The sequence below is a fragment of the Sapajus apella genome, unplaced genomic scaffold (assembly GCF_009761245.1).
Source record: "Sapajus apella isolate SASKATOON/1434 unplaced genomic scaffold, GSC_monkey_1.0 scaffold33, whole genome shotgun sequence".
Taxonomy (NCBI): Eukaryota; Metazoa; Chordata; class Mammalia; order Primates; family Cebidae; genus Sapajus; species Sapajus apella.
The window spans coordinates 9,503,688-9,518,253 of record NW_022436973.1 but is presented as its reverse complement, the minus strand read 5'-3'; the positions used below and the strand labels follow the sequence as shown (position 1 = coordinate 9,518,253).

Genomic DNA, 14,566 nt, shown 5'->3' with positions numbered 1-14,566 from the left:
TCTTTCTTTTCTTTTTCTTTCTTTCTTTCTTTTTTTTTTTTTTTTTGGGTGAGCCAGTTGGGTGTCGGTGTTTCTTCCTATTAAAATAGGATCTGGGAAGTCCTGCAGTAAATAATACCAGTGACCAACATTTACATGTCAGGCCCTGTGGCAGGTGCTTTACATAACGTACCTCACTTTAATCTTCACAATAACCCTATGAGGTATGTGTTACTATCATGAGGTTTATTAGTGAGATTCACTAATTTACTTGATGGTGGAGCTGAAAATCGAAGCTGGACAACTGTACTCCCTAAATGACCATTGTAACTTGATGTGACCCAGCATTTCCTAAGCTTGTTTGACCTCAGAGTGTGTTTTATCTTGCTTTTTACAGAATACACTTTGTATGTACTCTTTAAATGATTTAGAGCAGTTTGATATTCTGTTAGGTTGTTAGTTGTGGAGCTTATTTCTTTCATCTTTGTCCCTTTCTTTTTTTTTTTTTTGAGACGGAGTTTCACTCTTGTTACCCAGGCTAGAGTGCAATGGCACGATCTCGGCTCACTGCAACCTCCACCTCCTGGGTTCAAGCAGTTCTCCTGCCTCAGCCTCCCGAGTGGCTGGGACTACAGGTGTGTGCCACCATGCCCAGCTAATTTTTGTATTTTTAGTAGAGATGGGGTTTCACCATACTGACCAGGATGGTTTCAATCTCTTGACCTCGTGATCCACCCGCCTTGGTCTCCCAAAGTCCTGGGATTATAGACGTGAGCCACCGTGCCCGACCCATCGTTGTCCCTTTTAAGCAGATAAGGGGCTTTTTTTCTGTCTAGAATTTTCCCTTGCATTGGAGTACTGTGCTCCCTATGTGTTTGCTTATGAAGTCAGCAGGGTTTCAGACTCTGATTTCCTGGTCATACACAACTACTTATTTTGCCATCTCTAAATGGAGTGCATTAGCTCCATGCCACAGAGAGCAAATTAGAGGAACAGGGAGATACATCACAGAGAAGGAGGCTGCTCTGAAAAAAGCTGTCTGCACCTCTTGCCTCAACTCTCCAGCTGTGTGTGGACAGCAGTGTCAGGGACAGTGTGCCAAAGCTTTTGCAGGATGATGCTCTTGTCCTGCAGGTGAGCCTGAGACACTGTCTGAACAGCAATGGACACAAAACAGCCTCTGTCTGGGCTTCCAAAGTGCCTTTTGGTTTCTGATAACTTCCTGTATTCTCATGCTGTCCCAGCCATCCTCACACTGGGTAGAGAAATGAGAGCCTAGCCCTGCCCTGCCTTCTGAAACTGCAGGTGTATCAACAGCACTCATTAGGGGAAGGGACTCTTGAACCAGCCTGATTAGCACCTCTTTCCCATTATTTTTTTCCCCCTTCTATCTGAGGACCTAGGGAGCAAACCAGGTAGCTTTTTGGTTCTTTCATATATAAGCATGAGCTTTAAAATGGAGTTTGTCAAGGGCGGGGTTTGGAAACCAGATGAAAGAACGTTAGGTAGACTGTTGTCCTTATGGCACAGGGAACTACTGGTTTATTTGTAGCAACTAAATTTGGAGACAACAGACTTGAGGTGGTGGAAAGAGTCCTGGGCTAGAGACCTGGGTTCTAGTCCTGGTTCTTCCTCTAACTCACTGTGGGGTCCTGGCAAGCAGTGCTGCCTATTCTGGACATCATTTTTCTCAGTTATCTAATGAGGGGCTAGCCTTCATTATCTCTAAGAGTTCCTCAGGCCCGCTGTATTCTTGATGGCATGATTATAACTCTTATTTTGTCAAAGTTTGGTGGGATCTCTAATGCCATGTGGTACAAAGATGGTCACTTATAACCATCTTTACAGGAGGATGAGTTTCTTTGACATTGGTGACTAACTGTGTTGTTTTGACTTGGGGTCTTCCAAGATCAGACAACATTGGCTAAGTTGAGTGGTATGGCTATAGACTCGACTTTGGGTCTTTTCTTGCCCATACATACAGGGCAGATGACAGATGACACCCCCATCACTCTCTTCGTCCAGCAAAGCAACCAGTGGCTTGAGGGCTAGGCATGGTTCTCTTGGCTAAGTGCAGCCTGAATATCTGAGTTTATTCACGGGCAGAATAAGCCAGGAGGATCTATCTGAGTGATTGCTGGAGGCAGGCAAGTGGGGCTCCCTCAGCCTTGCTTGGCTCCCTGCCTGCCAGTAGCCCTGCTGGGACCAGGCTGCTGAGGGTTCTTCAGAACACTTACTTAGGCTGGAGTCCTGGGGTTGCATTTGTGTGTAAGTGTCCTCAGGAGTGAGTTCATTTGCTTTGTCATTCATGCTGAGAGTGGGAAAGCAGCACCCCTGTTCCCTCCCAGCCCTGTACCTTCTGTTAGATGACTTCAAATGTAGACTCTTGGGTCTTCGAAAGGACTGTAGACACCGCCATTCATTTAGTGAGATTATTATTGGACCCTCCTTCCCTCCATTCCTGAATTTGTCTATACTGGTAATGAGTGTATAGTTATGACTTCTTGGCATCTATTAAGATGCCCCGGGCTATTTACCAGTATACTGAACACCCCCAGATTTGGAACAGGCAGACTTGCCCTCCTCAGCAGCTCTTCAGAGAAGTCATGCTTGCCTAGGAGAAAGGAACCTCCTGTCTAGTTGTATCGAACTGATACGTTCTTTCAAAATGGTTTCTGTAATCACTAACTGTTGCCTTGCAGAAAGGGTTTCCATCCTGGGTGAATGTCTTTTTGACTGGTCTCTGCTTCTTAGGGTATCTCTTCTGTATCTTTCCTCTTAATAGCTGTTTAGAGGGTCTAATGAAGCAACTGTCTGGAGACCAATGTTTATTTCAACATGGTTGGAGTTGTTTTTGCTTCAGCTTTCAGAGCCAATAAAGCTGGTTATTAGATTCTGTAATTGCTGCTGTAATTACTCTCTTGGAACCGGCAAAGGCATAATTAAATATGGAGATTCCATGGACTTTTTTTTTTTCCCATCTAAAAGCAACCTCTTAAATGTCTATTGGCCTGGGTTAGATTTCAATTGTTAAAGCCATTGTGTTTATAAATGACACTGGGGGTTCTCTGGCAGAAAAGGGATTTCTTTAGACACCTCTTTTTTGAATATTTGATTTAGATTAACAGCTTCTCTTTAACCCAGTACTTGTTTTGTAATCTAACCATCAGGAATTTGGAGAAGTTAAGGCAAGACATTAAGAACCAATATGTTTAATATTTATGAAAACAGTGGGTTGGTTACAAACAGAAGCAAATTTCTGTCATCAAAAATAAGCCTGGGATGGAGGAAGTTTTACTAAGTGTAGTATTATTCAAGAAGAATGGCATTTTATTCATGGAAACACTCCAATACCTCTGAGCCTTTAATATGCCCTGGTATATATACCTCACCACTGGTGCCGCACATTTGTGAGATACAGGAGATGGTTCAAGTGCTGTAAATATTTGTCTACATCTGCTTTTGCAGCACAGATGTTGACCCCATATCTATTTTCAAGGTTACTTTACACATGAAGCCTGTTTGGGGGTTTCTGTAGGGAAAATTAATCGTGTAGCCTTTCTCTTTGGAATTCTCAACTAGTTGAGAAACACACACAGCAGATAGATCTAGATTAAAAAAAAAAAAATCAACAGTCGTGGAGAGTTCGCTGCAGGGAGGGAAAGAGGCTGTGTGAACCCTGCAGGCAGGCAGGGGAGTCCTGGGGGCATTCCCTGGGACTGTCCCTCATATTGTTTGCTCAGGACCTATCCCCAGTATGAGAGGGCACACCTCACAGCCAGGTGCTTGATGCAAGTCCCTGTTTTATGGGCCAGGAGGAATGCTGCCAGATGATCGTTCTAGCCTGTGTTTCAGTAAGACATCAATTCTCTGGGTCAGAGGTGCACAGGAGATAAAATGTGGGTGCGTCCCCCGTGAGGAACCCTGGATACAATATATGAAAACCTTGTAAAACAAATGAAATTGAAGGTTCAATTTAGTAGATACTAAGCACTTACTGTATATCATTCATTGTGCTGGATTGCTGATCTGTAAAGATGAATAATATCAGCATTATTTTATTCGGGGTAAGGATGGGCTCTTGCTTTCCTCCCTGGTATATTTGGGTATTTGCTTCCAGATCATATATTGTTTGGGGGATTTTAGATGTGGGGGTGGAGGTCAGAGGAAGTTAGGATTAGCATACAAGGAGTTACTCTCAATGGAAAATGTATTGGAGAAAAAGCAGTTCTAAATCTATGATGTTAATAGAGAAGTAACTTTGGTTTTAAATATAAGAATGTAGCTGACTGTATAAAACCAGTTTCATAAGCATTTTATCAAGCTCCTGCTACACCCGGGACACTGAAAAGCAAGGCAGCTCTGTCAAAGAGTGTTTGCTGTTAAGAACTGTCTCAGAGTCACTTGCTGTCATTCTGAGCCCGTGAGGAAGAGCATAGGGCTGGGAGTCACACAGACCACTCCCCTCCTCACTTGGCAGCAGGATGACTTGGCTGAGCTGCATCACCTTTCGAATCCCCAGTCTCCTTGTTCATTTGGGATCTGGGATTTGGGATCTCTGGATAATTAAATGAAATAGGAGTCAGATGGGACTGCCTGTTGCTTTTTCACCATCACGCAGCAGGCTCTTGGAAGGCCTTGGTGCATCTTTTTTTTTTTCTCCCCCCTGAAATGGAGTCTTGCTCTGTTGCCCAGGCTGGACTGCAGTGGCATGATCTTGGCTCACTGCAACCTCCACCTCCTGGGCTCCAGCAGTTCTCCTGCCTCAGCCTCCGGAGTAGCTGGGACTACAGGTGTGCACCACCACGCCTGGCTAATTTTTGTATTTTTAGTAGAGATGGGGTTTCACTATGTTGACCAGGCTGATCTCTAACACCTGACCTCAGGTGATCCACCCACCTCGGCCTCCCAAAGTGCTGGGATTACAGGCATGAGCCACCATGCCGGCCTGGAAGGCCTTGGTGAATCTTGAATGGCGGGCAGGGCTGTGGGTGGTGGAGCTGGCTGGAGGGGACTAGGGAAAGGGGTACCTATGGGTCATTGGCACTTGATCTTAGAAGGATTCACTTGGTGATTAGAGTATGTCTAGGTTATGGCTTTTGTGGGAAAGCAGCACAGCACCAAGGAAGTCACAGGAAGCAGACCAGTAGCCGCACGCCCTGGGGCACTCACAAGACTTCTCCAGGACCTCTTCCCTCTGACATTACTGATGGCAAAGGCAGTTCTGTAGACCTTATGCTAGGCCTCCCAGGACTTGGACTTGCCGAGAGACTTCTAATGCCTTGCCTCTGCAGGACTTGCTAGGCCATATTAAACCATGTGGCAAACAGAGCTACTAAGAATTTTTCAGCAAAGGAACGGTTGGATTTCATTCCCTCTTCTGTGCTCCCACCATCCCCCTGTCACTCCCTGCAGGACTGGATGACCCCTCCAGGGCAGTATCCTTCCTTTTTCATTAAGTGGGAGCCATAACATAATGGCAGGGCATGGACTTTGGGGTTCCATGCCTGGTTTAAGTCACTTCTCTGCCAGTTACCTGAGCTGAGTCACATGACATCTCTGAACCTCAGTTTTCTCATGAACTAAAAGGGGTGGTCATTCGAACCTTAAAGGGTCGCTATTTTGAGGCCTTTATGAAGTGAGCCCGACTTAGTACTACCAGAAGGTGAGAGTGAAGGGTCTTGAGGATCCCATGGTGTGACTGCAGGATGAGTTTCTTGAAGTCAGGGACCATTCCGGCCTATATCAGAATCAAGGAAGATAACGGATTAAGTGGATTTTCAGATTTTAATGAGGCACATTTCATTGTTGTTCAGATGTTTTATGAGTTCTCTTCATGTGTGTATGTATGTATTTTGGTCAGCATTCGTTGGAAAGACTGGCTGGGAGAATTTTTCTGCTGCTTTTAGAGGAACTGTGGACTGCTATACGCATTTTCCCTTGGCAAATGGTCCTTAGGACAGAATTTCATGCCAACAGGGGGTGTGAGTAGAAAGACCATGGGACCTATTCATGTGACGTATGGAGAAACCACAGCTCCGTGGGGGAAGGCTTGTGACCTCCAGTCTGCAGGAGCTGGCCGTGGTCTGGAACTCCAGGACATGGGAGAATGTGCGTGCTGGGTGCATGTGTGTAAGGCTAGTGCTCCTGACCCAGCCCAGTCCAGCTCAGCCATTTCTTCTGACAGAGTCTGTGCTAAGCCTCCTTCCTGGTTTTTGATGCTCATTGCAGGGGAGCAAAAAATAGCTTCTCTTCTAGGTTCTTTGGCTGGGCTAGCAACTAAATTGATGTAAGACAGATTAACAAGAGAAAAACCATATTTAGTTGCCTATGTACATGTGGAAGTCACACAAAATATGAGACTTGAAGAAGAGTCAGATGCTTGAAGCTTATATAGCATCCTGAGTTACTGAAAAGAATAGGAGCTTGGGCTGGGGGTGGGGACACAAGTCATGGGAGGGTGAGGGGAAGAATTACTGTGTGGTGAATAAAGGTTGTGTTATGCAGATAAAAGTCTCTTAGGTAGTAAAAGTTGCCTGGAGCAGCCCTCTTCCTGACACAGATAATTTTAGTAATGTAGCTTTCCTTCCTAGATGTACTTTTTTTTTTTTTTTTTTTAATAAACGAAAGGACAGCTTTTTGAGCTACCAGTTTCCCAGAATAACCAGCTCAAAATATTCCAAAGAAGTATATTTTGGGGGTTTGGTGGTGGTATATTCTCATTTCCTATGGTCATATTTTGGGATGGTGTGTTCTGAGCCCCAACATCATCTAAGATGTATGCTAAAGATACTTTTCAGTGCGAAGAGTGGAACTGAGACCGTGAAGGGAAGGAAATCTGGGTTTCATGTTGGGAGATGTGGTTTTGGTGCCAGTTTTTCTGCATGTTCACCTTGGTCAAATTGCTTGCCTTGACTACTGGACCTTCCCAGGAGATGATCTCTACACATGGTCTCCACGTGCTAGGAGGCTAAGGCAGATGATGCCACTGACTTGACCAAATGGTCAGACTCTAGGTTTGGCCACGGCAGGGAGTCGTGTCTGTCTTTAGTTTAGTTGTGTTTTCGATGATGGAGAACGCTATCATAGCCATCTTCAGGCATGGGGCTTTTTGCTTGTGAATACATTTCCAGAAGGAAACCACTGCGTCAGAGGGTAAGAACATCAGGATGATTGTTGCTGTGTTGCCGTGTTACTTTTCGGAAGCATTGTAACAGTTTACAGAGTTGTTGGCTATGAGTGAAATAGCATTTTTAATCCAAACTGATCTAGTATTTGGTATGGTCATTATATTTATTATTTCTGTAATGTAGTTGGCATAAAATGGTACTTTAAAGTTGCTTTATAATAATGAGAGCCGCTTTTTTTGAGGGGTATACACACTGATTAATGTGCCAGGTGTTTACACACATGATGTCATTGCTGCTCACACTGACCCCATCTGTGAAGCTAAGTAGCTCTTCTGAGCCTGTGAGCTGGGGTTTGACCCCAGGGCGTCTTCTTCCTCGAGTGGCTGTCTCTGCTTTGATTTGTGTGTATGCATGGTTACTGGAGGCAAGCACTGGCCATGTTTTGAGGTATGTGAATTTTAGGTTTTTGTAGAAAATTGAATGTGCTCTCTGTGTAGAATTTATGAACCCTCTGCTATAGTGGAAGCAACAACAGAGGTGCTTCCAGTAGAGTTGGGGAGAAGACTCGGTGAACACTAGGACTCACCCTGTGCCTGGGCTCTCTGAAACCCTGTTTTCTCCCCCATGCAGCGGCCCTCCAGGCACTGAAGCGTAAGAAAAGGTATGAGAAGCAGCTGGCACAGATCGACGGCACATTATCAACCATTGAGTTCCAGCGGGAGGCCCTGGAGAACGCTAACACCAACACCGAGGTGCTCAAGAACATGGGTTATGCCGCCAAGGCCATGAAGGCGGCCCACGACAACATGTACGTGTCCACCTGCCCCTGCGCCACGGGGCACCCAGGCCATGGCCTTGGGCACACAGATCCCTTGACTTACCTATTCAAGCACCGAGTTTGTTTTAATTCTCATTCTTTTTTGGAACTCCTAAAATAGATGATGTGCCTTCGGAAGCAGATCTCATGGGATGCATAAATATTTTCTGAGTAATTCAGTGTTATTGTGATGAGCATAGTCTCAAGCTGGAAAGGTTCTCTTTAGAAGGTCCTCTTTTCCAGACCTCTGGTTATGAAGGTGGGGAAGCTGTGTGACATGGGAGCTTGGATAGAAATGGGATTAGAATCAGTGCCCATGATTTTCCCCCGATGCCGTCGGGGGTCCTGAAATATGTGGTTCATCCGAGAGCTTTGGACCTCTCTGTTCCGGTGTCTGCTTTTGATGGAGTTGTCTGCCTTCTCCGTTGCTCTCCAGCTGTAGCTGTCATATTGACAATGATCTTGCCCTCAGCAGTCCTTCCCCTGTATGGCTACCTCTCATGACAGTGGCCTAAGAAACTAGATAACCAAGCTTGTTATGATTGTAACTAAAGGCCAAGGTAAGGAGGCTCCAAATGAAGGCCTCTCTCATGAATAAAATCTGCATTTGGGCCAGGCGTGGTGGCTCATGCCTATAATCCCAGCACTTCGGGAGGCTGAGGCAAGCGGATCACCTGAGGTCGGGAGTTCGAGACCAGCCTGACCAACATGGTTGAAACCCCTTGTCTAATAAAAATACAAAAATTAGCCAGGTGTTTTGGCGTGTGCCTGTAATCCCAGCTACTGGAGGCTGAGGCAGGAGAATCGTTTGAACCCAGGAGGCGGAAGTTGCAATGAGCTGAGATTGTGCCACTGCACTCCAGCCTGGGTTACAGAACAAGACTCCATCTCAGTTAAAAAAAAAAAAAAATCTGCATTTGTTTTAGTGCTTAGATTTGGCAGCATATATTTGGGGTGCTAGGAGCCTTTTTTGCTTCCTTTTGGGTACTCAGCTGTGCTGTCCAATGGGTAGGGAAAGCATGGAAATGCACCCTATGGGCTTGCCATCTGTTTTGTAAATAAAGTTTTATTATTATTTGAGGCAGGGTCTTGCTGTGTCTTTCTGGGCTGGAGTGCTGTGGCCCAATTTTAGGACTACAGGTGTGTGACATCATGCCTGGGTAATTTTTAAAATTTTCTGTAGGGATGGGGTCTCACTATGTTGCCCAGGCTGGTCTCAAATTCCTGGCCTCAAGTGATCCTCCCTCCCCAGCCTCTCAAAGTTTTAGGATTACAGATGTGAGTCACCATGCCTGGCCTTAAAAGTTTTAGCAAAATACAATCATGCCCCTTAATTTACATATTGTCTGTGGCAGCTTTTGTGCTATGCAGCAGGGTTGAGTATTTGCAGCAGAGACTCTGTGGCCATAAATTCTACAGTATTTACTATCTGGCCCTTTGCAGAAAAAGTGTGATGATCTTGCTCTAGAAATAGAGGTTGCAGGAGAAGTAGCCTTCAGATAAGTGAGGTTTTGTCTGAGGTGGATGTTCACTGGAGCGAGGTGCTTGATTGATGATATATATGCCTCATTTCTGTTTTCTCCTAGAAACCTATCAGGGAGCTCATTAAATACTGTGCAAATATTGATGTGTATGTGTATATATTGTCTTGAGTAATTATAGGTTTTATGATTGACAGTGTATAGAAGAAAATTCTGCGTATTTGCCTTTCCTTTGGGGCCCTAGAGGATCCATAGGTGGACTGAGTAGATGGAAGGCCTGTCAGGCGGCGTGGCTGTCTTCTGTGATTTGTGCTTTTACTTCCCCCTGTATGGAGTTACTCTTGGGCTTGAAAAAGAGCTGTTGGCCCAGGAGTTAAAACCCTGTGGTCTTAACTGACATGTTTACTAATTTGGACGTAGGACCTTGAGAGTGCCACCTGACTTTGCTAAGCCTTATTTCCTTAGGATGTTGGACTGGGTAGTGTCTTAAGGACATTCCTATCCCCTTGAGTCTGTGATTCTCTATTTTAAAGGGGAGAAGGCAGGCAGTAAATGCTAAGTAACTCCTCAGAGGGAGTTAATTGCAGGGGGTGTGGTTGGGAAGCTGATGGTGTGGGGGCCCAGTTTTTGCTCCTGCCTTGCCTTGCAGGCCCTCTTTACACTGCCTAATAAATTGACACGATACCTATCCATTTCATTTGAAGGGACATCGATAAAGTTGATGAGTTAATGCAGGACATTGCTGACCAGCAAGAACTTGCAGAGGAGATTTCAACAGCAATTTCAAAACCCGTAGGGTTTGGAGAAGAGTTTGACGAGGTGAGTGGTTTGTACGGATTCCGTAAGCTTCACAAACAACCCCTGTAGGCTGCCCCTTGATGTGCTTTTAAGACTCTCAGGCAGGGAGTATTTGGACTTGGACAGAGACAGGGCATGGTGTTAACCCTGTCTGGATTCTGCATTGTAAGGGACACTTTCCCTATTTGGGGTAGAAGCTTATGTAGAGTAAAGGAACATTCATCAGGACCCTTCAGCAGGCTTCAGGTCACTAACTGATTCCAACAAGTAGCTAGCCTGCACCTTTCCAAGGCAGGCCCTGGCACAGAGCTGGGCAGCAGAGATGACCAGGCCCTGGAGAAGTTCACAGGATTTGCCCTCAGACAGCTCCAGCATGAGGGAAAGGTAAAGCCAAGGAGGGAGGACTTACCCCTGACCCGAGGGATCTGTCTGGATCTTGGGACCTGCCAGTTTCTGCTGTCGCAATTTGGGGTCTTGAATCTCTTAGGTTTTTAAAATACAGTACCAGCCCCTGCTGAAGGCACTTCATTCTGTGCTAGATTTGAGTCTCCTGAAGCTCTGCTCCCCTCTACTGGACCTTTCTTTGTGCTTTCTGACCCCTGCTGTATGGCTGAGAAAACAGCCTGCAGGTCTTACCTTTGGCTCTCAACACCAGGGTTTTCATGTCTTCAGACCGGAGTTTGATGGATGAATCAAGTTCATTTCAAATCAGCAAGCATTCCTGAGCATTCACTCATGTGTCGAGCTCTGAGCCAAAGAAACAGGAAGGCAAAGATACGATCCCCTCCCCCAGATGCTCACAGTCTAGTGCAGGACACCAGAGGTGTACATCAGTGATGTGCAGCAGTGATATGTTCCCCAACAGAAGCTGCTTTAGGATATTTGAATCACAGTGTGTGGAACCTGGAGTTCACCTCCCTGCAGACCTTCTCAGAGGGGTGTGTGTCTCTACTGAGCATTAATTAGGTAGGGGGCATGACCATGGGGTCTGGGATTCCCAGGGAGGGCACTCGCATTGTGTTTCCTTTTACCAGGATGAGCTCATGGCGGAATTAGAAGAACTAGAACAAGAGGAACTAGACAAGAATTTGCTGGAAATCAGTGGACCTGAAACAGTCCCTCTACCAAATGTTCCCTCTATAGCCCTACCATCAAAACCTGGTGAGTGCTTCTAGAGTTATGATACACCCATGAGGGCATATGGCGGGTGATCTTGGTCGGCTGGCTTTGGTTTGTGTCCTGAGCTTGCCCAAGATTGAGAATTAGATAGGATCCATTGTAATGGCCACAGAGGCCATGTCACCTGCCTTTTTCTGATTTCTCTCTAGAACAGGATTTCTTAATCTTGATGCTATGGACATGGCCAGTTAACTCTCTGGGCAGAGAGATGGAGGGTGAGGGCAGGGTTGTCCGGCACACTGTGGATGTTCGGGCCCTGAGTTATGTCAACCAAAAATGTCTTCAGACATGGCCAGATGTCCCTTGGTAGGGGTTGGGAGGATCACCCCCAGTTGAGAGCCTCTTTTCTAGAATGATTTTTTCCTATTTTACTAAAGAAGAGAAAGTTCCAGGCATTGTGAGCAGGTGTGAGAGCTCAAGTGCAGGGCAGCTCTTGCCGATGTCTAGTATCCTGTACTGTGCATGCCTGCAAAAGCCCTGGCCCCTAGAGGCAGCCCCTGGGCAAAGGAAACAGCTTCAACACCTTTAGAGACCTGGCTCTGTAAAACCTTCATTTCCTCCTTCTTCCCTTTCTGCATCCCCTTGCACAGTATTTCACTCCCAGATAGAAGTAATCCACACAGAACTTCTAGAAAAAGTGAGGCAATTTGATACGGCATGAGAGAGCGTCCTGGGGGCGGTGCATGACAGTGTGGTCTCCTCCCTCTCTTGTGTATAAAGAGGAGATGGCCCTCTCAAGTGGAGTCAGCTGCCTGGAGTCTTGTGTAGGCAGAGGCCATCCAGCAAGCCTCCTGGAGCTGTGTAGCCATGGGTCAAGCCACTGGAGGTGAAAATGGGGGTTGGCAAGGATTAGATCTCTTGGGGGGTTCTTCCCACTCTCCTCCCACTTTGGAGGCTCTGGGCCCAAGGCCTCGTGGGAATCCCGATGGCCTCTGTGTAGAATTCTTGCTTTGTCTGGGCTGCTGGAGGCGGAGGGTGGGCACTGCCAAAGTGTGTTGGTTTTCCATAGTTTTATGTGGAAAACCAGAGTTTTATGTGGTAGCTTTTAGGCACCAAGGAGCAGTCTGCCTACAGCCTGGAGAGGAGACTGGCCACAGGGCAGGGCTGTTTCACAGACGCCATGGAGCGCAGGCAGCCCCAGTGTCCAGCCAGAACATGTTGAAAGCACCAGCTGTCCTAAACAGCCTTTTCTCTTTTCACATAGCCAAGAAGAAAGAAGAAGAAGACGACGACATGAAGGAATTGGAGAACTGGGCTGGATCCATGTAACAGGTCCAGCGCGGGCTGGGCCCAGACAGACTCTGGTGGCCTGCGCAGCGAGCAGGCGTGTGTGTGTGTGTGCGGGGCAGGCAGGACGTGGTGCAGGCAGGTTCCATCGCTCTCAACTCTCACTCCAAAGCAGTAGGGCTGCATTGCTGCTCACTCTCTGCATAGCATGGTCTGCACCTGGTGGGATGGGCGGGGGGAGGGGGTGGGTGGGGTGGGAAGTGCCTGCTGTTTATAATGTTGAATTTCTGTAAAATAAACTGTATTTGCAAATCCAACATTAAGCTTCTGGACTACGCTGACTCCACTGCTGAATCCTCAATGGAAAGGGTCTACCGATTACAGTTGAAATGACCTGAAATGTAGCCTCTGTCCTTGTAAGTCAGTTGACTTGCCGCACATCTCTTTGTATACTTGTATGGTACTGGCAGAAAAGTCATTTTTAAAAAGCCATAGGCTTTTCCTTGCCCTTAGCTGTAATAATGCATCTGATTTTGATTTCCTCCAGAGTTGTATTTCTGTCCATCACTTGTGTACTGGCCCTGTGTTTGCCACTCTGGCCCACTCCCCACCTCCTTGCTCCCCTGGTCTTTTGGAGTTTGTGACATTGATTTGAAATGGATGGTGTTCTCTTGAGAGCAAGTGAGATTGTTAGAATTAAGTTCCAACTATACAGTTTTCTAACATAGCTATAAGGTCCTTGTTGCCGTTTGTGATAACTGATAGATAACTCATTGGAAACATGTGCATACATTTATATTCAGATGAAATTATGGTTTGCACTGTCTATTAAATATCTCGATTAATTTTCATACTTTGCTGTTGTGTTTAATCTATCATTTGCCTCGGGAGCTGACCCTTTCCAGACCGGCAAGGTGTACAGTGGAGTCCGGAAACCTGGAGACTTAACCATGATGTGTGTCAACACTTTGAACCAAAGAGCAGAGCTTGTCTTACTAGAAGTCTGTTCAAGTTCTAGATTGGCCTTCACTGTGCTTGGAGACTCTCTGGGTCCAGTTCAGGGTGAGTTGGTTCTTGGGCACTCCAGGGTATTCCCTATTTCTTTTCTGCCAGTGTCCACGGGCAGTGCCAGCAGGAGCCTTATCATCCGACAAGGTTCATCGGGAACATTGAAGAAATGGCCTTTCTCATGGGGAGGAAGTGTAGGGCGTGACTGAGAATCTGGGACACAGAGCTCACCCCAGGACTGCTGAGACTCAGCAGATGACTCTGGCCCAGCTTCTTCTACTCTGTCCCCTTTTCTTTGTTCTTGTATCCCCTTGAGAGTCTGATGAATGCTGTGGACCCTCCAGAAAGGTAGATCTCTACATATTCATTCTTAATTCTGCATGCAAATTTGCACTATTAAGAGGACACCCTTGTCACCCTGTGCTCAATCCTATACCTTTTAAAGTAAAACCAGCCTGAGTTCACAATGAGACACCATCATTGCTCACGGGGCGCCCTGGGGCAAGTTGCCTCCACTCCCTGGGGCTCCCATTCTCACCTGGAAAGCAAAGGGATGGGAACAGATCAGTTCTGAGGTCCTGTCTGTGTGGAGTGGCTCATGCCCTGTCCCTCACCCATCATTGGGCCATCCCAGGGCTGCCATACTTAGAACTGGGACTTGAAGACAGTGGCTTGAAAATTCATGACTTGTGTGGAGGTTGGGTCTGGCTAGTCTCAGAAGTTCTTTCACTTCAAGACAAATCTAGTGGCAGTGCTGGCTGCCAGCTTCCACCCCCTCAGCCTGCATTGGTGTGGGAGACCCAGTGGACTTCCTTAAGCCCTTCTCATCAGCTGCCACAGGGATTCTCGCCTTCAGTCTATGTGAGAGGAACTTGCAGACTCAACCTTACAGCTCTGGCTGACCCGGAAGCCAGGTCCAGGGCAGGGTCTGTGACTCCTCTGATCAA

General features: G+C 46.5%; 1 protein-coding gene across 1 annotated transcript in view; it reads left to right on the top strand.

Annotated features, from left to right (window-relative positions):
* The window catches only part of CHMP4B (charged multivesicular body protein 4B), a 41,349-nt gene extending 27,885 nt beyond the window's left edge, over window positions 1-13,464 (top strand). Inside the window, exons 2-5 of the mRNA XM_032295225.1 lie at window positions 7,740-7,917; window positions 10,112-10,226; window positions 11,240-11,366; window positions 12,589-13,464. Of these exons, the coding sequence (XP_032151116.1) occupies window positions 7,740-7,917; window positions 10,112-10,226; window positions 11,240-11,366; window positions 12,589-12,653 (485 nt within the window). The 3' untranslated portion in view covers window positions 12,654-13,464. The remainder of the gene's footprint in view (window positions 1-7,739; window positions 7,918-10,111; window positions 10,227-11,239; window positions 11,367-12,588) is intronic.
* Window positions 13,465-14,566: the final 1,102 nt, after the last annotated feature.